This window comes from Hyperolius riggenbachi, chromosome 3, assembly GCF_040937935.1.
Source record: "Hyperolius riggenbachi isolate aHypRig1 chromosome 3, aHypRig1.pri, whole genome shotgun sequence".
NCBI lineage: Eukaryota > Metazoa > Chordata > Amphibia > Anura > Hyperoliidae > Hyperolius > Hyperolius riggenbachi.
The window spans coordinates 437,089,088-437,113,141 of NC_090648.1; the positions used below are offsets into that span (position 1 = coordinate 437,089,088).

A 24,054-nucleotide genomic window follows, 5' to 3' on the forward strand; every position below is an offset into this window, starting at 1 on the left:
TTATAATGGACTTCTTTATTCTGTATGCTCATTATACTTATAGTTTTTGCACATTTTGTACTCTTTTATCTATGTACTGTATTATATTGGCATACTGGTTTTTATTGTTCCTGTTTTTCACTATGCTTTTATTATACTATTGTTCAGTGTACAGAATGAGAGGATTAGAAATATAATCTTTGTACATTAATTGTTCCAGTGTACAGTAGAGTCCCTCTAAACTTATTTGACTTCCAATCGCACCAATCAAAAAGTTTCTTCCGGCCACTCTCCTGGCCATGGACGAGGTCATTCACAAGTATGGTCCAGCACATGCCCAGCAGGACAAAGTGCTCCTCTTCCTCTTTCCATTCATGCAGCTCAGCCCAGAATGCATGACCTGTCACTGGCTACCGGGCAAACTGTTGACCCTTCATGATCCTGTTTCTCTCCCTGTAAGCTGGGTAAGGCCTGTGTGAAGAATAGAAGGAATGCTCATTACCACAGATGTCAAAAAGATCCCATCTCACATTGCCAGGTCAGATAATCCACTCATTTCACAGTGTTCAAGGTGATTTCACAGTGATCAAGGTCTTTTCACACCCACCATTTCCTAATCCTCTCCTCTTCCATATGTTGCTGCAGGCTTGCAGAGCACCTGACGGTGTGTTATACATCATAGTCATAGCTGACTAGTTGTGGAATTATTGGTTATGTTAATTACTAATATTCTGTTTTTAGTCTTTCCACACAAATGCCATTATTTTTAGAACTTCAGAGCCTATAAAACAAATAAGAAGTTTGTGTTTTGATGGCGAGGCCTGAAGTATTTCCTTGAGGCCCCTTGCACACTTGCAGACTGCATCTCACCGTGTTAGGCTTCCCCGCCGCATAACCGCCACAAGGGCCATGCAAGTCTGTGGAGACTTGCACACTTCACGCGATGCGCTGGAAGTATCCAAAACTGCTGCATTCCCGACGCAAAGCCTGCAGCACTTTGCCACATGATCCGTGCTTACCGCGCGGATTATGCAGTAATGCAAGGTGCAACACGGGAGGCGCACATGCGTGGACTGATGGGAATCCCAGTGGCGGACAGGAAGTACGTCACTAGCCGAGGGCCGCTATTCATATGACCCTGTCTCTGCACCGTGGCAAGGGGTCATATGTAGGCTGATTTCTGCGTTGTGTTGCTTCCACCACAACACATGGCTAACATTAGGGGCTCGATTCACAAAGCGGTGCTAACCCAGTTAGAGACTTTAGGCGTGATAACCATTTTTATCATGCCTAAACTCAGTTTAGGCATGATAAGTTTAGGTATGATAAGTTTAGGCATGATAAGTTTAGGCATGCTAAGTTTAGATCGCATGCAAAGTCCCACACGCAAAGCAGCGCCATTAAACTCTATGCAAAGTGCACCAGACTTTGCTAGCTCAAAACTTTTGTTCAGCTGTGCACTGCGGTGCTAACCCAGTTGGTGCTTAAACTTATCACGCCTAAAAACTTATCACACCTAAACTTATCATGCCTAAACTTATCACACCTAAACTTATCACACCTAAACTTATCATGCCTAAACAGAGTTTAGGCATGATAAAGGGCTTTTCACCAGGGTGCTAACTGTTAGCACCGCTTTGTGAATCAGGCCCAAGGTGTGCAACCAGTCTTAACTACTAGGTGACCGCCTCACGCCAAATCTTGCTGTACCGTGTGACACGGCTGTCCTCCTGGCAGGCTCAAGAGTGATCGGCTGTCATAGGCTAATGCCTATGATAGCCGATCACGGGGATTAAAAAAGAAACACAGAGAGCCCAATATAGTGTAGTATGTATTGGAAACCGTGGATAAATGTAAGTGTGAGATGAATATACTCACAAACATGGGTTACCTCTTAGGCAACCACTGTAGATGCAGGTGAGGAGATTAGACCTGTCCTCACTCAGGATTAAGATGTCGCTCTCTGTAGATCAGGAAAGTAGGGGTAGGTCACCCCTCCACCAGGGGTGGACACAGTATTATCGTAAGAGAACAGAGGCGCCAGCAGGATAAAAGGTAATACAAATTTTAAAATTTGCTGGGAGGCAGTGGTGGACTTACCTCCGGAAAGCAGACGCAAAATACTGTCTGAATTAAACAAATACATTTATTATTGGTACCCCAAAAGATGCAACGCGTTTCGCAGGCACAGCCCGCTTCATCAGGCAATAAGATAGGGGACAAACAGAGGCGCAATTCGTGCTACTGACGAGCTACTGTTTGTCCCCTATCTTATTGCCTGATGAAGCGGGCTGTGCCTGCGAAACGCGTTGCATCTTTTGGGGTACCAATAATAAATTTATTTGTTTAATTCAGACAGTATTTTGAGTCTGCTTTCCCGAGGTAAGTCCACCACTGCCTCCCAGCAAATTTTAAAATTTTTATTACCTTTTATCCTGCTGGCGCCTCTGTTCTCTTACGATCACGGGGATTGGCTGGCGGGGGAACGGAGGGCAGGCCTAGTGAGAAAAAAAATATATAGAGCAATTTAGTTAAAAAAGTAAATAAATAAAAAAATAAACATGCCGGCGGGGATCAGACCCCACCACCAGAAAGCTCTGTTGGTGGGCAGAAAAGCGTGGGGGGGGGGGGGAAATTGGGGGGGAATCACTTGTGTGCTGAGTTTTACGGCCCTGCAGCGAGGCCTTAAAGATGCAGCAGCCTATTTTGTAAAAAATGACCTGGTCACTAGGGGGGTTTAAGCCCGTGGTCCTCAAGAGGTTAAAAACACATAGCCAGTCGCAAGACTCCCCCTCAACAGCTTTCGTGTTAAAAAAATAAAATCCCAGCAGGAAAAAAGATCTAGCCAACCCCATGTGACTTGAAAATGTGATCCCTCCAACCGCTTCCAAGCTTTCTTATCTCGTCTGTTTATGACCACTGTCACCCAGTTCTTGTGTAATCTCAGACCCATAAATCGCACAGGCTTACAAATTACCTTTTGATGACTCAGTGTGAAATCATTTTTTGTGTGAGGCACGAGGCGCGGTGGAGCCGATTCAGAAGCATTTTTATGCTGTTGAGGAAATGATAATGCCCTGGAATGAAAAATGATTTTATCGTGCATATTTTATTGAAGATAACGTTTAATTATTTACTTTCACAATCTTATGCTTATATTCCCCTGCATGCTCTGCCTCTGTTTATATAATTTATATTGTGTTTGAAGTAAAGCTGAATTCATGGAAATGGGTCACTGCAGTTTCAATGAAGGGAATGCTCCACCAGACGCAGCAAAGCGAGTACAGTGGGATACAAGCCTAAGCCCTATTAGTTTACAGTCTACAGTTGATATGAAAACTTGCTTTGATCACACATTTTGATACCACCTGCTCACCTGCTAACATTTCCTCTTTGTTTCCACAGAAAAGAGAAGCGGCATCCTGGAATCTGTCTGTGCCCTGGAAGCCAGAGGTACGGTCTGGCTAAGATAATCTCATGCACAATTCTAGTTTGCTTTCATAAAATATGGTCATAAAAATGACATGCAAGTTATTCTGAGTTGAAACTAATGTTATGCAAATTTATGCATCTTGGAACAGGGACATAACTTGGCGGCCTCCCCAGAAAGACTTTTCCTGCCTGCACCCCTTGCAAACCCTCCCCTGAATATTGCAGTAAATTACTGCCGGCTAGGCCCCCCTGCAAGCCGCCTCCCCCTCTTCCCTTCCCCTAATGATAGAGCAGCGGTAGCATACTTTACCTTCAACCAGCAAAGCGACAGGTCCTCACTCCTCCCCCATCCAGGAAGGAATCATGGTGCATTGGGGCCACAGGCAAGTACCAACTTTGGGCCCACCCTTGACGGCCACCTGACTTTTTATGTAAGATTTGGTGAGGGCTAGTGTCAACCAGGCCCCTAGTCTCCCTTCAGGTCCTAGGCAGCTGCCTCTGTTTTCCTTATGGATGATCCAGCTCTACCCCCACCCTGCAGGATATTGTTACATCCCTGCTTGGAAATACAATCAAATGCAGCAGCTGTCCTATTTTCAAGCTGCCTAATATGGTAATCATGACCCTCCCTGGTCATATAATGCAGTGTTAACAAAACGTTAATTTGCATTTACACCCATCTCTTGCCACATAAGATATTCCTGGTTACAAAATTGCAAAGCAATGACTGCTGACATATGTGGCTTTCCTTGCATCAGTAAACAGCCCCATCTGCAACTACATATGCTAATACAGTTGAATTTACTTACACAGAACCAGAGCCAAAAGCCTTTTGTTTGCTTCTGGCTTTGTACAGATTGGAGAAGGATTCCCTGTAAAACTGTTTTTTCACGCTTGCGATGCACGCTCTGTATCGCTAGGAGGGCATCGGGGTCCAGCTTATAAGCTGGTTACACAATATTAGGTGTTTTTAGGGCTTGTACGCGAGTATATACAGTAATAGCTCTTTTGGTGAGGCCGCTCTCACTGGCTGACCACCCCTAGAAATGGGTGATAAGGCATGCATAAAATCTCTCCTGGACACCACAGGATCTCCAATGCATTAGCATTGTAATGATCTTAAGAAGTGTATCTTCATTCATTCAGTAAAAAAGGACATACTATTTAAAAAGAACTATTGGGCAAGACAGTCCACTGTTTCGGGCTCCCGCTCATCTTCAAGTTGCCCAGTTCTGGGCTTTCTTGTCCCATATTTTTTTTTTAAATAGTATGTCCTTTTTTTTACTGAATAAACGAAGCTACACTTCCTAAGGTGGTGCGGATCATTACAATACTACTATATACAGTAGTTACATATAGAATGAACAGGTATTTCTTGTAGTGCGGGTAGTGGCATGGGAGAAATACCTACTTTGCAATGGGTGGCTACAAGCAGTACAACATTAGCAGGGTAACTGGTTTGATAGGTTCTCAATTATATTTTTGCTCAAACCTGATCAGGTAGTAATAGACAAAGCAAGAACATCCACCAGGCAACCTAAGCAGGTATCTGGGGCCTAGTGGGTGGCAATGGGCCCATCAGCCACCCTCTCTGACCTCTCTCCACTTCAGTTTACCAAAAAGACCACCACAAGGGGGGCCCCCAAATCTACTACCTTGCCTAGGGCCCCATTACATCTTAATTCATCTCTGGTGCTAGGTGCTATATCAGTCAATACTTCCCTTTCAATTTGCGATTGGGTAGAAATTGATCACTTTCCGGATCAAGCTGTAGGCGTCCGGCAACATGAGGAGCAGACATTGGCGGCTTCAGGGCTGCAGTTCATTCTTTACAGCTCTGTTTGCCTAAGTGCCTATACATCACAAAATGCCTATTTAGGCACTTTAGCATTGTTGGAAAACAACTTGCTATAAGCCTGGATCCACTTTCCAGATATTATGGAGATAAGGAAGAATAGGATGATGGGAGGGGGGCTGTAATTGGAGCTTTAATAGGGGCCCCAGTCATGGCCTATGCTGAGATCCATTTCCACAAAGAGAGTGAAGGAGATTAATTCAGCCACATAGAGAAAGTATTGTGTCGATGAATTAATACACTCCTCTGCTGCTGCCTAAACCCACCTGGCAACTTGCAATTAATACCTGCCAGCCCCTCCTCCTCCTGAGCTAACCAGCGCTCCGGGTCTGTCTCTCCAGCACGGAGGGTACATGAAGGGGGCAGGAGGGTCCTGTGATGTATGGCTGCTGAACATACATAGAACACAATTCTCATAAAGTGTTATTCCTTCTTAGGAAGGAATGTGTAACAGTAACAGGAGTTGATCAGAAAAGAAAGTGTTGTATAGTATAACTATAAGGGCCGATTTCCACTACTATGGTAGGGATTAATTTGTGAGCTCCTTTGAGAGACAGTTAGTGACAAGCGTCCAGTTAAAAATGTTGCAGTGAAAAATGGCGCCTGGTTCCGCCGATAAATGTATCAAAACGCGATGTAAATACAAATTAAATGGTAAATAGAGTTTTATGATACACTTATCAGCGGAACGGTGCGCCATTGAAAAATGCAGGGGGGGGGGGGGGGTAGTCTTAGGCAGCGGGGTCGGGGGGGGAGGAAAGAGGCAGCAGGACACTAGGCAGAGGGTGGAGGGAGTAGGATTACGTGGAGGGAGGATGTATGCATACATTACCGTGTCCCAGCCGGCAATCGCGTCCTGCATCCAGCCAATAACCATGCCGAAACGGAAGCCGCATGGTGATTGGCTGGATGCAGGACTACAGCAAACTAACTGAAGAAGTGAAGGAGCAATCACCGGCAGGGACAAGGTAATGTATGCTTTTGCACGCATCCTCCCTCCACCTAATCCTACTCCCTCCACCCCACTGCCTAGTTACCCACTGTCTCTCCCCCCTGACGCCCGCTGCCTACAGAACAGTTAAAAATGGCACACATTTTTAGACCCACAAAACGATAAATATCATTTTAAAATGTAAATTAATGCTGCAACCATTTTTAACCCATAAAACGATAAATATTATTAATGTAAATTAATGCAGCGCCATATTTATACTGTTGGCGCTGTGCGTCATTTTTAACTGTTCCAATTGAGAAGACTATATATACTCTACATCGCTGCAGAAGATGTCAGCGCTAAATAAGTAATAATAATAATAACTACATGCGAATTTGTGTGCATTTTCTGCACACAGATTCGCATACTGACGTATTTCAATGGGCCAGCAGCACGCACAAAAAAATCCGGACAGCAGTGCTACAATTGTTTGGACGTCGCATGGCTTTTTTGTATGCGTTTATCAAGTTAGGGTTCTTGTGTGTTTTTGCATGTGCTTTTGAACATGTCAAGAGAGACAAATAAACAGCCCCCCTTCCAAAAAAAACGGGGGAAAAAATCAGCGACTAAGCATGCAAAAATGGACATAAATGCATGTGAATTCACTTTCACATGCAAATTTGTGTCCAGAAAATAGCATGTAGATTTGCATGCTTGCAGTGGAAACGGGCCCTTAGCGGAAAGTATTTGTGTGCTCACAGCCAGTTTTCTGTCCTTATAACCACCACAGCAGTGTTCTTGATATCTTCATACAGGGCAGCACAGTGGCGTAGTGGATAGCACTTGGTTCATGGTTTGAATCCCAGCCTGGGCACTATGGAGTTTGTATGTTCTCCCCATGTCTGCGTGGGTTATCTCCAGGCTTTCCGGTTTTCTCCCGCATTCCAAAAACACACAGATAATGAATGTGCTCCCTCTAAACTGGCTCTACTATGATGGACAAATGACTATGGTAGGGAGTAGATTGTGAGCCCCTCTGAGGGACAATTAAGTTACAAGACTATGTATCCAGTACAGCACTGCGGATTCAAATATGTTTTTTAATGCATTTTTTTTATACCCGTACTATGGGCCTGTACTAGACCTCAGGATACCTTATATTGGCAGAATGAACAGATCACAGTCTCAAGCTTATTTCTCCATATGACTGGTGTAAGGTTACGCTCACGGTGGAGCATTGCATTTTGGGGTTATGGCCGCATTCTAATGTGGAATGTTGCACTGCAGGTGTAGCAGATTACAACATACACTTTCCAGTCAGCCGGGACTCCGCTTCAGACTGATGTAATGTAGAAGCTGAAATGTTTCATGCTTTATGCACACTAACCCATGGAGGTCAAAACAATAGTAAACTTATTACCTTGTTCCTTCCTGATTGAAGCAGACGAGGTTTTGGCTTCTGTATTACACCAGCCTTCTGGAAAACTACTATTGTAATCCAGTTGTGCTCAGCCAGCATAAGGTACAATTTAAAGGGATACACCACTTTTGGCATACTAAATAAATAAACAAACAAACAAACACAATCTGTTTAGGTAAAATCTACATTATTGGAAGGCTTACTTTATTTGTATGTGCATATAAAGCAACCATTCCACAATATGTGCAAGGCCCGGATTTATATTTTATGTGTCCCCAGGCGAAGTATGTTGTGACACCCATTTCTTGTCCAGCAGTTCCCCTCCCATTCCATGTGCAGCCCCCTCTTCCATGTGTATCATCCATATACAGCAGCCCCCCTCCCATTCCATGTGCAGCCCCCTCTTCCATGTGTATCATCCATGTGCAGCAGTGTCCCTCCCATTCCATGTGCAGCCCCCTCTTCCATGTGTATCATCCATATACAGCAGCCCCCTCCCATTCCATGTGCAGCCCCCTCTTCCATGTGTATCATCCATATACATCAGCCCCCCTCCCATTCCATGTGCAGCCCCCTCTTCCATGTGTATCATCCATATACAGCAGCCCCCCTCCCATTCCATGTGCAGCCCCCTCTGCCATGTGTATCATCCATATACATCAGCCCCCCTCCCATTCCATGTGCAGCCCCCTCTTCCATGTGTATCATCCATATACATCAGCCCCCCTCCCATTCCATGTACAGCCCCCTCTTCCATGTGTATCATCCATATACAGCAGCCCCCCTCCCATTCCATGTGCAGCCCCCTCTTCCATGTGTATCATCCATATACAGCAGCCCCCTCCCATTCCATGTGCAGCCCCCTCTTCCATGTGTATCATCCATATAGAGCAGCCCCCCCCTCCCATTCCATGTGCAGCCCCCTCTTCCATGTGTATCATCCATGTGCAGCAGTGCCCCTCCCATTCCATGTGCAGCCCCCTCTTCCATGTTTATCATCCATATACATCAGCCCCCCTCCCATTCCATGTGCAGCCCCCTCTTCCATGCGTATCATCCATATACATCAGCCCCCCTCCCATTCCATGTGCAGCCCCCTCTTCCATGTGTATCATCCATATACATCAGCCCCCCTCCCATTCCATGTGCAGCCCCCTCTTCCATGTGTATCATCCATATACATCAGCCCCCCTCCCATTCCATGTGCAGTCCCCTCTTCCATGTGTATCATCCATATACATCAGCCCCCCTCCCATTCCATGTGCAGCTCCCTCTGCCATGTGTATCATCCATATACATCAGCCCCCCTCCCATTCCATGTGCAGCCCCCTCTTCCATGTGTATCATCCATATACATCAGCCCCCCTCCCATTCCATGTGCAGCCCCCTCTTCCATGTGTATCATCCATATACATCAGCCCCCCTCCCATTCCATGTGCAGCCCCCTCTTCCATGTGTATCATCCATATACATCAGCCCCCCTCCCATTCCATGTGCAGCCCCCTCTTCCATGTGTATCATCCATATACATCAGCCCCCCTCCCATTCCATGTGCAGCCCCCTCTTCCATGTGTATCATCCATATACAGCAGCCCCCCTCCCATTCCATGTGCAGCCCCCTCTTCCATGTGTATCATCCATGTGCAGCAGTGTCCCTCCCATTCCATGTGCAGCCCCCTCTTCCATGTGTATCATCCATATACAGCAGCCCCCTCCCATACCATGTGCAGCCCCCTCTTCCATGTGTATCATCCATATACATCAGCCCCCCTCCCATTCCATGTGCAGCCCCCTCTTCCATGTGTATCATCCATATACAGCAGCCCCCCTCCCATTCCATGTGCAGCCCCCTCTGCCATGTGTATCATCCATATACATCAGCCCCCCTCCCATTCCATGTGCAGCCCCCTCTTCCATGTGTATCATCCATATACATCAGCCCCCCTCCCATTCCATGTACAGCCTCCTCTTCCATGTGTATCATCCATATACAGCAGCCCCCCTCCCATTCCATGTGCAGCCCCCTCTTCCATGTGTATCATCCATATACAGCAGCCCCCTCCCATTGCATGTGCAGCCCCCTCTTCCATGTGTATCATCCATATACAGCAGCCCCCCCTCCCATTCCATGTGCAGCCCCCTCTTCCATGTGTATCATCCATGTGCAGCAGTGCCCCTCCCATTCCATGTGCAGCCCCCTCTTCCATGTTTATCATCCATATACATCAGCCCCCCTCCCATTCCATGTGCAGCCCCCTCTTCCATGCGTATCATCCATATACATCAGCCCCCCTCCCATTCCATGTGCAGCCCCCTCTTCCATGTGTATCATCCATATACATCAGCCCCCCTCCCATTCCATATGCAGCCCCCTCTTCCATGTGTATCATCCATATACATCAGCCCCCCTCCCATTCCATGTGCAGTCCCCTCTTCCATGTGTATCATCCATATACAGCAGCCCCCCTCCCATTCCATGTGCAGCCCCCTCTTCCATGTGTATCAGCCATATACAGCAGCCCACCTCCCATTCCATGTGCAGCCCCCTCTTCCATGTGTATCATCCATATACATCAGCCCCCCCTCCCATTCCATGTGCAGCCCCCTCTTCCATGTGTATCATCCATATACATCAGCCCCCCTCCCATTCCATTTGCAGCCCCCTCTTCCATGTGTATCATCCATATACATCAGCCCCCCTCCCATTCCATGTGCAGCCCCCTCTTCCATGTGTATCATCCATATACAGCAGCCCCCCTCCCATTCCATGTGCAGCCCCCTCTTCCATGTGTATCATCCATATACATCAGCCCCCCTCCCATTCCATGTGCAGCTCCCTCTGCCATGTGTATCATCCATATACAGCAGCCCCCCTCCCATTCCATGTGCAGTCCCCTCTTCCATGTGTATCATCCATATACATCAGCCCCCCATCCCATTCCATGTGCAGCCCCCTCTTCCATGTGTATCATCCATATACAGCAGCCCCCCTCCCATTCCATGTGCAGCCCCCTCTTCCATGCGTATCATCCATATACATCAGTCCCCCTCCCATTCCATGTGCAGCCCCCTCTTCCATGTGTATCATCCATTTACATCAGCCCCCCTCCCATTCCATGTGCAGCCCCCTCTTCCATGTGTATCATCCATATACATCAGCCCCCCTCCCATTCCATGTGCAGCCCCCTCTTCCATGTGTATCATCCATATACATCAGCCCCCCTCCCATTCCATGTGCAGCCCCCTCTTCCATGTGTATCATCCATATACATCAGCCCCCCTCCCATTCCATGTGCAGCCCCCTCTTCCATGTGTATCATCCATATACATCAGCCCCCCTCCCATTCCATGTGCAGCCCCCTCTTCCATGTGTATCATCCATATACATCAGCCCCCCTCCCATTCCATGTGCAGCCCCCTCTTCCATGTGTATCATCCATATACATCAGCCCCCCTCCCATTCCATGTGCAGCCCCCTCTTCCATGTGTATCATCCATATACAGCAGCCCCCCTCCCATTCCATGTGCAGCCCCCTCTTCCATGTGTATCAGCCATATACAGCAGCCCACCTCCCATTCCATGTGCAGCCCCCTCTTCCATGTGTATCATCCATATACATCAGCCCCCCCTCCCATTCCATGTGCAGCCCCCTCTTCCATGTGTATCATCCATATACATCAGCCCCCCTCCCATTCCATGTGCAGCCCCCTCTTCCATGTGTATCATCCATATACATCAGCCCCCCTCCCATTCCATGTGCAGCCCCCTCTTCCATGTGTATCATCCATATACAGCAGCCCCCCTCCCATTCCATGTGCAGCCCCCTCTTCCATGTGTATCATCCATATACAGCAGCCCCCCTCCCATTCCATGTGCAGTCCCCTCTTCCATGTGTATCATCCATATACATCAGCCCCCCATCCCATTCCATGTGCAGCCCCCTCTTCCATGTGTATCATCCATATACAGCAGCCCCCCTCCCATTCCATGTGCAGCCCCCTCTTCCATGCGTATCATCCATATACATCAGTCCCCCTCCCATTCCATGTGCAGCCCCCTCTTCCATGTGTATCATCCATTTACATCACCCCCCCTCCCATTCCATGTGCAGCCCCCTCTTCCATGTGTATCATCCATATACAGCAGCCCCCCTCCCATTCCATGTGCAGCCCCCTCTTCCATGTGTATCATCCATATACAGCAGCCCCCTCCCATTCCATGTGCAGCCCCCTCTTCCATGTGTATCATCCATATACAGCAGCCCCCCTCCCATTCCATGTGCAGCCCCCTCTTCCATGTGTATCATCCATGTGCAGCAGTGCCCCTCCCATTCCATGTGCAGCCCCCTCTTCCATGTTTATCATCCATATACATCAGCCCCCCTCCCATTCCATGTGCAGCCCCCTCTTCCATGCGTATCATCCATATACATCAGCCCCCCTCCCATTCCATGTGCAGCCCCCTCTTCCATGTGTATCATCCATATACATCAGCCCCCCTCCCATTCCATGTGCAGCCCCCTCTTCCATGTGTATCATCCATATACATCAGCCCCCCTCCCATTCCATGTGCAGTCCCCTCTTCCATGTGTATCATCCATATACATCAGCCCCCCTCCCATTCCATGTGCAGCCCCCTCTTCCATGTGTATCATCCATATACAGCAGCCCCCCTCCCATTCCATGTGCAGTCCCCTCTTCCATGTGTATCATCCATATACATCAGCCCCCCTCCCATTCCATGTGCAGCCCCCTCTTCCATGTGTATCATCCATATACAGCAGCCCCCCCTCCCATTCCATGTGCAGTCCCCTCTTTCATGTGTATCATCCATATACATCAGCCCCCCCTCCCATTCCATGTGCAGCCCCCTCTTCCATGTGTATCATCCATATACATCAGCCCCCCTCCCATTCCATGTGCAGCCCCCTCTTCCATGTGTATCATCCATATACATCAGCCCCCCTCCCATTCCATGTGCAGCCCCCTCTTCCATGTGTATCATCCATATACATCAGCCCCCCTCCCATTCCATGTGCAGCTCCCTCTGCCATGTGTATCATCCATATACAGCAGCCCCCCTCCCATTCCATGTGCAGCCCCCTCTTCCATGTGTATCATCCATATACATCAGCCCCCCTCCCATTCCATGTGCAGCTCCCTCTGCCATGTGTATCATCCATATACAGCAGCCCCCCTCCCATTCCATGTGCAGTCCCCTCTTCCATGTGTATCATCCATATACATCAGCCCCCCATCCCATTCCATGTGCAGCCCCCTCTTCCATGTGTATCATCCATATACAGCAGCCCCCCTCCCATTCCATGTGCAGCCCCCTCTTCCATGCGTATCATCCATATACATCAGTCCCCCTCCCATTCCATGTGCAGCCCCCTCTTCCATGTGTATCATCCATTTACATCAGCCCCCCTCCCATTCCATGTGCAGCCCCCTCTTCCATGTGTATCATCCATATACATCAGCCCCCCTCCCATTTCATGTGCAGCCCCCTCTTCCATGTGTATCATCCATATACATCAGCCCCCCTCCCATTCCATGTGCAGCCCCCTCTTCCATGTGTATCATCCATATACATCAGCCCCCCTCCCATTCCATGTGCAGCCCCCTCTCCCATGTGTATCATCCATATACATCAGCCCCCCTCCCATTCCATGTGCAGCCCCCTCTTCCATGTGTATCATCCATATACATCAGCCCCCCTCCCATTCCATGTGCAGCCCCCTCTTCCATGTGTATCATCCATATACATCAGCCCCCCTCCCATTCCATGTGCAGCCCCCTCTTCCATGTGTATCATCCATATACAGCAGCCCCCCTCCCATTCCATGTGCAGCCCCCTCTTCCATGTGTATCAGCCATATACAGCAGCCCACCTCCCATTCCATGTGCAGCCCCCTCTTCCATGTGTATCATCCATATACATCAGCCCCCCCTCCCATTCCATGTGCAGCCCCCTCTTCCATGTGTATCATCCATATACATCAGCCCCCCTCCCATTCCATGTGCAGCCCCCTCTTCCATGTGTATCATCCATATACATCAGCCCCCCTCCCATTCCATGTGCAGCCCCCTCTTCCATGTGTATCATCCATATACAGCAGCCCCCCTCCCATTCCATGTGCAGCCCCCTCTTCCATGTGTATCATCCATATACAGCAGCCCCCCTCCCATTCCATGTGCAGTCCCCTCTTCCATGTGTATCATCCATATACATCAGCCCCCCATCCCATTCCATGTGCAGCCCCCTCTTCCATGTGTATCATCCATATACAGCAGCCCCCCTCCCATTCCATGTGCAGCCCCCTCTTCCATGCGTATCATCCATATACATCAGTCCCCCTCCCATTCCATGTGCAGCCCCCTCTTCCATGTGTATCATCCATTTACATCACCCCCCCTCCCATTCCATGTGCAGCCCCCTCTTCCATGTGTATCATCCATATACAGCAGCCCCCCTCCCATTCCATGTGCAGCCCCCTCTTCCATGTGTATCATCCATATACAGCAGCCCCCTCCCATTCCATGTGCAGCCCCCTCTTCCATGTGTATCATCCATATACAGCAGCCCCCCTCCCATTCCATGTGCAGCCCCCTCTTCCATGTGTATCATCCATGTGCAGCAGTGCCCCTCCCATTCCATGTGCAGCCCCCTCTTCCATGTTTATCATCCATATACATCAGCCCCCCTCCCATTCCATGTGCAGCCCCCTCTTCCATGCGTATCATCCATATACATCAGCCCCCCTCCCATTCCATGTGCAGCCCCCTCTTCCATGTGTATCATCCATATACATCAGCCCCCCTCCCATTCCATGTGCAGCCCCCTCTTCCATGTGTATCATCCATATACATCAGCCCCCCTCCCATTCCATGTGCAGTCCCCTCTTCCATGTGTATCATCCATATACATCAGCCCCCCTCCCATTCCATGTGCAGCCCCCTCTTCCATGTGTATCATCCATATACAGCAGCCCCCCTCCCATTCCATGTGCAGTCCCCTCTTCCATGTGTATCATCCATATACATCAGCCCCCCTCCCATTCCATGTGCAGCCCCCTCTTCCATGTGTATCATCCATATACAGCAGCCCCCCCTCCCATTCCATGTGCAGTCCCCTCTTTCATGTGTATCATCCATATACATCAGCCCCCCCTCCCATTCCATGTGCAGCCCCCTCTTCCATGTGTATCATCCATATACATCAGCCCCCCTCCCATTCCATGTGCAGCCCCCTCTTCCATGTGTATCATCCATATACATCAGCCCCCCTCCCATTCCATGTGCAGCCCCCTCTTCCATGTGTATCATCCATATACATCAGCCCCCCTCCCATTCCATGTGCAGCTCCCTCTGCCATGTGTATCATCCATATACAGCAGCCCCCCTCCCATTCCATGTGCAGCCCCCTCTTCCATGTGTATCATCCATATACAGCAGCCCCCCTCCCATTCCATGTGCAGCCCCCTCTTCCATGCGTATCATCCATATACATCAGTCCCCCTCCCATTCCATGTGCAGCCCCCTCTTCCATGTGTATCATCCATTTACATCAGCCCCCCTCCCATTCCATGTGCAGCCCCCTCTTCCATGTGTATCATTCATATACATCAGCCCCCCTCCCATTCCATGTGCAGCCCCCTCTTCCATGTGTATCATCCATATACAGCAGCCCCCCTCCCATTCCATGTGCAGCCCCCTCTTCCATGTGTATCATCCATATACAGCAGCCCACCTCCCATTCCATGTGCAGCCCCCTCTTCCATGTGTATCATCCATATACAGCAGCCCCCCTCCCATTCCATGTGCAGCCCCCTCTTCCACATGTAACATCCATGCACTGCTGCCCCCCTCCCATTCCATGTACAGCCCCCTCTTCCATGTGTATCATCCATATACAGCAACCCCCCTCCCATTCCATGTGCAGTCCCCTCTTCCATGTGTATCATCCATATACATCAGCCCCCCTCCCATTCCATGTGCAGCCCCCTCTTCCATGTGTATCAGCCATATACAGCAGCCCCCCTCCCATTCCATGTGCAGCCCCCTCTTCCATGTGTATCATCCATATACAGCAGCCCCCCTCCCATTCCATGTGCAGCCCCCTCTTCCATGTGTATCATCCATATACAGCAGCCCCCCTCCCATTCCATGTGCAGCCCCCTCTTCCACATGTAACATCCATGCACTGCTGCCCCCCTCCCATTCCATGTACAGCCCCCTCTTCCATGTGTATCATCCATATACAGCAACCCCCCTCCCATTCCATGTGCAGTCCCCTCTTCCATGTGTATCATCCATATACATCAGCCCCCCTCCCATTCCATGTGCAGCCCCCTCTTCCATGTGTATCATCCATATACATCAGTCCCCCTCCCATTCCATGTGCAGCCCCCTCTTCCATGTGTTTCATACATATACATCAGCCCCCCTCCCATTCCATGTGCAGCCCCCTCTTCCATGTGTATCATCCATATACATCAGCCCCCCTCCCATTCCATGTGCAGCCCCCTCTTCCATGTGTATCATCCATATACAGCAGCCCCCCTCCCATTCCATGTGCAGTCCCCTCTTCCACATGTAACATCCATGCACTGCTGCCCCCCTCCCATTCCATGTGCAGCCCCCTCTTCCATGTGTATCATCCATATACAGCAGCCCCCCTCCCATTCCATGTGTAGCCCCCTCTTCCATGTGTATCATCCATATACAGCAGCCCACCTCCCATTCCATGTGCAGCCCCCTCTTCCACATGTAACATCCATGTACAGCAGCCCCCCCTACCCTTCCATGTGCAGCCCCCTCTTCCACATGTAACATCCATGCACTGCTGCCCCCCTCCCATTCCATGTACAGCCCCCTCTTCCATGTGTATCATCCATATACAGCAACCCCCTCCCATTCCATGTACAGCCCCCTCTTCCATGTGTATCATCCATATACAGCAGCCCCCCTCCCATTCCATGTGCAGCCCCCTCTTCCATGTGTATCATCCATATACAGCAGCCCCCCTCCCATTCCATGTGCAGCCCCCTCTTCCACATGTAACATCCATGCACTGCAGCCCCCCTCTCATGAACAAACCTATTTCATGTTCAAGTGCCCCACTGGGCTGCCCAATGCTCAGGCCTTTGTGGCCTTACCAGAAATCCAGCCCTGAATACGTGTAACAGAAGCTGAAAGATATGAGGTTCAACATTTTTTTCCAGTAAATGAATTTGTGCCAAGGCTCTATCTTCAAGGAGTTTGTATGTCCTCTCATGTGTGCGTGGGTTTCCTCCAGGGCTCTCTGATTTCCTCACGCACCCAAAAACATACAGATATGTTAATGGGCTTCCCCTTAAATTCCCCTTTAGTAGTAGTAGCAGCAGCAGCAGCAGCAGTAGTAGCAGTAGTAGTAGTAGCAGCAGCAGCAGCAGTAGTAGCAGAAGTAGTAGTAGCAGCAGCAGTAGTAGCAGTAGTAGTAGCAGTAGTAGTAGCAGCAGCAGCAGCAGTAGTAGTAGCAGCAGCAGCAGTAGTAGCAGTGGCATAGCTAAGGAGCTGTGGGCCCTGATGCAAGTTTTACGGTGGGGCCCCCCAAGCACTCTATACTTAGCAATTGATAAGGCGCACCAAAACCTGCCAATCGCAACTATAGTGTCAGAGGAGCAAGGAGGTGGATGGGGAACAGTTTGTTAATGATTACCACTATTCAAAGCATCTGTAGAAGTGCTTATTATGGCTCAAGGGCCCCGATGTGGTCGCAACCTGCAACCCCTATTACTACGCCCCAGAGTAGTAGCAGCAGTGGTAGTAGTAGCAACATTAGTTATAGTAGTAGTAGCAGCAGCAGTAGTAGTAGCAGCAGAAGCAGCAGTAGTGGTAGTAGCAGCAGCAGTAGTAGTAGCAGCAGAAGCAGCAGTAGTGGTAGTAGCAGCAGCAGTAGTAGTAGCAGCAGTAGCTGTAGTAGCAGCAGCAGCAGTAGTGGTAGTAGTAGCAGCAGCAGCAGCAGTAGCATACCTCCCAACATTTTGAGATGAGAAAGAGGGACACTTAAGCCACGCCCCTGACACACCCCATATCACGCCCCCGTCACACCCCTAGTCATGCATACCATAAAGATTTCCTAAGAAAAATGTGTGGTTTTATAATTCAAACCACACTGGTCCTTTCAATCCTGGTTCATTTTCCTTCAAATTAACATTTTAAAATTAGTAATATATCAATTTAAAGTATCTCCACAGTATATGTAGCCAGGTGTATAGGTCTCCCAAGTATATGTAGCCAGGTGTATAGGTGTCCCCAGTAGATGTAGCCAGGTGTATAGGTCTCCCCAGTATATGCAGCCAGGTGTATAGATGTCCCCAGTATTTGCAGCCAGGTGTATAGGTGTCCCCAGTATATGCAGCCAGGTGTATAGGTGTCCCCAGTATAGCCAGGCGTATAGGTCTCCCCAGTATATGCAGCCAGGTGTATAGGTGCCCCCAGTATATGCAGCCAGGTGTATAGCTGCCCCCAGTATATGCAGCCAGGTGTATAGGTCTCCCCAGTATATGTAGCCAGGTGTATAGGTGCCCCCAGTACATGTAGCCAGGTGTATAGGTGCCCCCAGTATATGTAGCCAGGTGTATAGGTGCCCCCAGCATAGCCAGGTGTATAGGTGCCCCCAGTATATGTAGCCAGGTGTATAGGTGTCCCCAGTATATGTAGCCAGGTGTATAGGTGCCCCCAGTATACCCAGGTGTATAGGTGCCCCCAGGAAGGGAGGCAGCCAGTGAAAGGGAGCTGGTGGCAAAGTGGCGGAGAAGGGGGGAAGTCTCCCCCCCCCCCCCTTACTTCACCTTGGTGCTCCCTTTCCTGGCTCTCCCTTCCGGATCAATGTGTCTCCTCCGATGGCGCAGCAGCAGAGTGATAGCGGGCGGAGAGGACTTACCGATGTCCTTCCAGCCGGCAGAGGGAGCTGTGATCTGTGCGCCGCTAGTCTGGTCTTGAGTAGACCAGACTTGCGGCGCACAGATCACAGCTCTCTCCGGCGGCTGCGTAACAGCGGTAAGTCCTCCCCGCCCGCTGTCAGCCGCTGCGCCATCGGAGAGAGACACATTAATCCGGATTCCGGAAGGGAGAGCCAGGAAAGGGAGCACCAAGGTGAGGGAAGGGGGGAGACTTCCCCCCCTTCTCCGCCGCTTTGCCACCAGCTCCCTTTCACTGGCTGCCTCCCTTCCTGCGCAAACAGTCCGCCCCTGCGTCTGACCCCCCAGCCAGCCGGGACACTGGGGGGTCATAGCGGGATAGCGGGAGAGCCCTCCCAAATCGTGCCACTCCCGACGAAAACGGGACGGTTGGGGACTATGGCAGTAGTGGTAGTAGTAGTAGTAGTAGTAGCAGCAGTAGCTGTAGTAGGAGTAGTGGTAGTAGTAGTAGTAGTAGTAGTAGTAGTAGTAGTAGTAGTAGTAGTAGTAGTAGTAGTAGTAGTAGTAGTAGTAGTAGCAGCAGCAGTAGTGGTGGTAGTAGTAGTAGCAACAGTAGTAGTAGTAGCAGCAGCAATAGTGGAGGTAGTAGCAGCAGTAGTGGTAGTAGCAGCAGCAGCAGTAGTGGTAGTAGTAACAGCAGCAGTAGTGGTAGTAGTAACAGCAGCAGCAGCAGTAGTGGTAGTAGTAGTAGCAGCAGCAGAAGCGGTAGTAGCTGTAGCAGCAGCAGTAGTGGTAGTAGTAGTAGTAGTAGCAGCAGTAGCGGTAGTAGCTGTAGCAGCAGCAGTAGTGGTGGTAGTAGTAGTAGGGGAGCTCATTCGGATATGACAGAACTAAAATTTCCGATCAGAAATCTATATTTCCATTCAGAAATCAGAATTTCGTAGACATTTCGTGGAAATCTGACTTACTGCAACTGTAATTTTAGCCCAAACACAGAACTCAGAAGCATTGAACCATACAGAGAATGCAGAATTTTTGCGCACATTTTTAATTTTAGACAAATCACAAGATTTCCATTTTTTTAAAATTTCTTGCATTGCGTGATGCAAAAGGCTATGATTATGGATTCCACTTGTCCAAAACATGTCAGCTTGAGATGTCTGTAGATTTTTATTATGGATACGCCCAGTAATAAAGAAGATTGATGGATAAGTGCGGACCTTCCGCTTTTCGTTTATTGCATTGTGTGATGCAAAAAATGACCAATAAAATACTCGAAAATCAGAAAAGCAGGAAATCAGATAATTAGGAAATCTAAATTTCAGCAGAATCGGATATAGATATTTCCAACCATCCCTCAGGCTGCATTTCCACTTGTGCGGTGTGAATCGTTGCGGGAAAAATTTGCATGCGGATGCGAATTTCGCATGCGGGTCTATGCGAATTTTCATGCAAATTCTCATGGATGACGATGTATGCGAATTTAACCATGGCAGTGCTGGAGTGATTTTCCATTGTTTGCATGCGAATTTCCTATTAAATACATTGTATGCGATTCGCATAGCGGTATGCGAATTCTGATGGCTCTGCCATGCGAAAATTTTTCTGCACAGAAAAACGCAAAGGAATCCTGACAAGTGGAAACAGTCCCATTCACTTGTATTGCTATGCGAATTTGCATGCGAAAAATGCATGCAAATTCGCAATAGTGGAAATGGGCCCTAAGGAGTAGTAGTAGTAGCAGCAGCAGCAGCAGCAGTAGTAGTAGCAACAGCAGTAGTTGTAACAGTAATAGTAGCAACAGCAGCCAATTTAGTAGTAGTAGCAGCAGAAGTAGTAGTAGCAGCAGTAGTAAAGTAGTAGCAGCAGTAGTAGTAGCAGCAGTAGTAGTAGCAGAAGTAGTAGCAGCAGCAGCAGTAGTAGTAGTACTAGTAGCAGAAGTAGTCAGAGCCGGGACAAGGTCCTCCAGCACCCAAGGCTGAGACACGTGCGCCCCTCCATCCCTGCCACTCCAGCCGTCACACACTGATTGCTATTACACTAAGAGGCGCCACAGGGCCCACAACCTCCCCAACACCTTAATATCTAGGTATCTGGCTTGCAGTCACTGCCATGTATCCCCTTTTCTTATTTCTTTCTGCTTCAAACACAATTAGGAATGACAGCTGAATGAATTCTGCACCCCCTCCTACACTGCGCCCTGAGGCTGGAGCCTCTCCAGCCTATGCCTCGGCCCGGCCCTGGAAGTAGTAGTAGCAGAAGTAGTAGCAGCAACAGTAGTAGTAGTAGTAGTAGCAGCAGCAGTAGTAGTAACAGCCACATACAGTAAGTAGAAGTAGTAGCAGCAACAGTAGTAGTAGGAGTAGTAGCAGCAGCAGTAGTAGTAGCAGCCACAGAATAGTAGTAGTAGCAGCAACAGCAGTGGTAGTAATAGCAGCAGCAGCAGTGGTAGCAGCAGCAGCAGTAATAGTAGTAGCAGCAGTAGTAGTAGTAGCAGAAACAGCAGTATTGGTAGTAGTAGTAGCAGTAATAGCAAGAGTAATAATAGTGGCTGCAGCCAGAAAAGAATTAAGATGAAATAGGACCCTAGGCAAGATAGCAGTTTTTGTCCACCGCTGACGGTCACCTGGCATTTTTAGTTAGGGCTAGTTCACACTGGGAGCTTTTTCAGCACTTTGCTGATTGCCGATGATCAGCAAACCGCTGCTGCTAATGTATACCTATGGATACATTTTCACTGCAGCATTTGCGATTGCGATTGAACGGGAATCACGAATGCAAATCGCATTAAATTGCATGATTTCACACGACTAATGGAGGTTCAGGGCTGAATGTGAACTAGACCTATGCTTTGGTGAGGGCTAGCATTCACCAGTCCCCTAGACTCTCTCCAGGCCCTGGTCCAGGGGTGGGGGCAAACTTTTTTGACTTGAGAGCCACACGGGGTTCTCAACTTTGACCGAGGCGCTGGATCAATAGGAGTGAGTTCAGCACACCATGGTGAAAAATGGGTGTGGCTATCTGTAACATAACAGTGTAATGCAAAGACAGTTGGCCTGAGTTTCTCCCAAAACACACTTAGGCAAAGTGACCCTAAAGGTAGCTAGACAAGGTTTCTCCCTTTCCAAAAAAAAAGAAAATCCACACACATAAGAAGGCAGTGCTGAGAGCAGGTGAGTAATGGTATTTAAGCTCCGCTCACAACTCTGCATATAACTAGGGAGAGGAGAGAAGCAGAATCCAGCCCTGCATCAGTGGGCCAGATGGAAACACTAATTGGGCCGGGTGTGGACCACAGGCCGTAGTTTAGCCACCGCCCAAGGCAACTGCCTTGTATTGCTTTGTGAATGATCCGGCTCTTGCTGCTGCTACAGCAGTAGTAGTAGCAGTAGTAGTAGTAGCAGCAGTAGCTGTAGTGTCCTCTTGTTGTGACTGGAGATCAAAGTAAAGCAACAGGTTCACACTGGATAGATCAAAAACTGATCTGTGTAGAAATGGATCCGTTTTTATTGGACATCAGTTTTTGATCTTTATTACCGAAGCCTCTCCAAACTTGCATGCCAAACGCATCTGTTCTAATGGAGCAATGTGAGCAGAACCCTATTGATTAACATAGGATCCGTTCGCCTCCATTAGGATCCACATCTGCTAAACGGACCATTTATTATACCAACGTGAACCGGGCCCACTTTGGACAAAGATTTGTTTTTTTGTAGCTAAGTGAATAAAGTGAAAAATGCATTTTTCAAAATCGTTTAGATTTTTTTTTTGGGTATAACTTCCAAACTGGTGTTTTTAAACGCTTACTTTTCCAGTCATAATTGAGGTTAAAGTGGATCCAAGGTGAACTTTTACTCATTGCATAATTGTGTTCCTTTCCTATTGTTTATAGGGCATTCCTCAAGCCAAATACTTTTTTGTTTTTGTTTCAATACTCTAATTCCCTATAAACTAAATAAACCATGCCCACAGGTTTTCAGAGAGCCTTGGCAGTAGCAAGGGCTCATGGGAGCTCAGTCTGGGCAGGAGGAGGAGGAGGTGTTACTAGCCATTGATTTCAGAGGCAGAGGGGGAGGAGGGGGGATTAGGTTTTTTCACAGGCTGAGTGCTCAAGATACAGACAAGCCTGCCTCTGTGTAATGTTTACAAACAACATGGCTGCTGTCATTGTATCACAGGAAGAAAGAATAATTTTCTATTAACCTCCTTGCCAGTTTTCCCGAGCTCAGCTCGGGGTAACCTGCGCAGGAGGATTTCTCAGACCCTGCTGGGCCGATTTGCATAATTTTTTTTCCCTACACGCAGCTTGCACTTTGCTAGCTGCGTGTAGTACGTGATCGCCGCCGCTCGCCGCCGATTCGCCGCTACCTGCCGCACCGAGCCGCCCCAGACCCCTGCGCAGCCTGGCCAATCAGTGCCAGGCAGCGCTGAGGGGCGGATCGGGGTTCCCTGTGACGTCCCGACGTCCATGACGTCAGTGACGTCATCCCGCCCCGTCGCCATGGCGACCGGGGAAGCCCTGCAGGAAATCCCGTTCTCAACGGGATTTCCTGCATACTCTGATCGCCGAAGGCGATCGGAGTGGGTGGGGGGATGCCGCCGCTCAGCGGCTATCATGTAGCGAGCCCTGGGCTCGCTACATGATTTAAAAAATAAAAAAAAAGTGCGGCGCTGCCTCCTTGCCGGATTTTTTAGACCGGCAAGGAGGTTAAGGCTGGTTTTACAGTGGGACGTTACAGGCGCACGTTAGTGCAGCCTGTAACGCAGCCCACCGCACAGCAATGAAAAATCAATGGGCTGTTCACAGTGCCCACGTTGCGTTACACAGTAACGCTGCACCATAAGTCAACGTACTGCATGCAGTACTTTGTAAGCGGCAGAGCCGCGTTAGACTGCTTGCACATGCTCAGTAACATTGGGGAGGAGCGGAGAGCGGCCAGGCACATGGCTAATTAATATTCACTGCACTCAGTGACGTGCAGTGTTTACTTCTTGGAACGGCCGCTCTGTGCGGCGATTGGCCGGCGGGACCACATAGTTACATAGTTACATAGTTACATAGTTATTTTGGTTGAAAAAAGACATACGTCCATCGAGTTCAACCAGTATAAAGTACACCACGTGATGCCGCATGCGTCCAAGAGTGCGCATCACGGCATCATGGACGCCAGAGTGAGCTGCACAACGCGGCTCACTCTGACGTCCAAAGCAGGGAGCACCAGGCGTTGTGTTAGGGGCACGTTATGCGACCATAACGTCCCCTAAAACGCAACGTCGTGGTGTGAAACCAGCCTCAAGCTGTTTGCAGCTAGATTTGCTGTGTAAACTATCTAAACTTTAGATAAGACATACCTCAATTCACTAAGGTTAACTCCTGTCTTTAATAACTCTTCAGAGCTGTTTTACAGTTATCACAATTATATCACCATGGTGATAACTGTAAAACAGCTCAGAAGAGTTATTAAAGACAGGAGTTAACCTTAGTGAATTGAGGCCATATAGGCAAGTTACTTGTTATAGTTAGTTT

At 48.9% G+C, this 24,054-nt stretch overlaps 1 protein-coding gene and 1 long non-coding RNA gene across 3 annotated transcripts in view; one reads left to right on the top strand and one right to left on the bottom strand.

Annotated features, from left to right (window-relative positions):
• Window positions 1-24,054, top strand: part of B4GALNT3 (beta-1,4-N-acetyl-galactosaminyltransferase 3) — a 154,598-nt gene that overhangs the window by 86,128 nt on the left and 44,416 nt on the right. Inside the window, exon 3 of one of the 2 annotated variants that reach the window (XM_068277687.1) lies at window positions 3,385-3,432. In XM_068277687.1, coding sequence (XP_068133788.1) covers window positions 3,385-3,432 — 48 coding nt within the window. Of the gene's footprint in view, window positions 1-3,384; window positions 3,433-21,618; window positions 21,701-24,054 lie in introns of those variants that run through there. The other variant, XM_068277688.1, reaches the window with a different exon arrangement.
• Window positions 119-23,935, bottom strand: LOC137564190 (uncharacterized). The gene is made up of 3 exons (XR_011030545.1): window positions 23,880-23,935; window positions 2,957-3,056; window positions 119-450 (listed from the first exon to the last, which is right to left on the bottom strand). It is a non-coding gene; the product is annotated as an uncharacterized lncRNA (long non-coding RNA).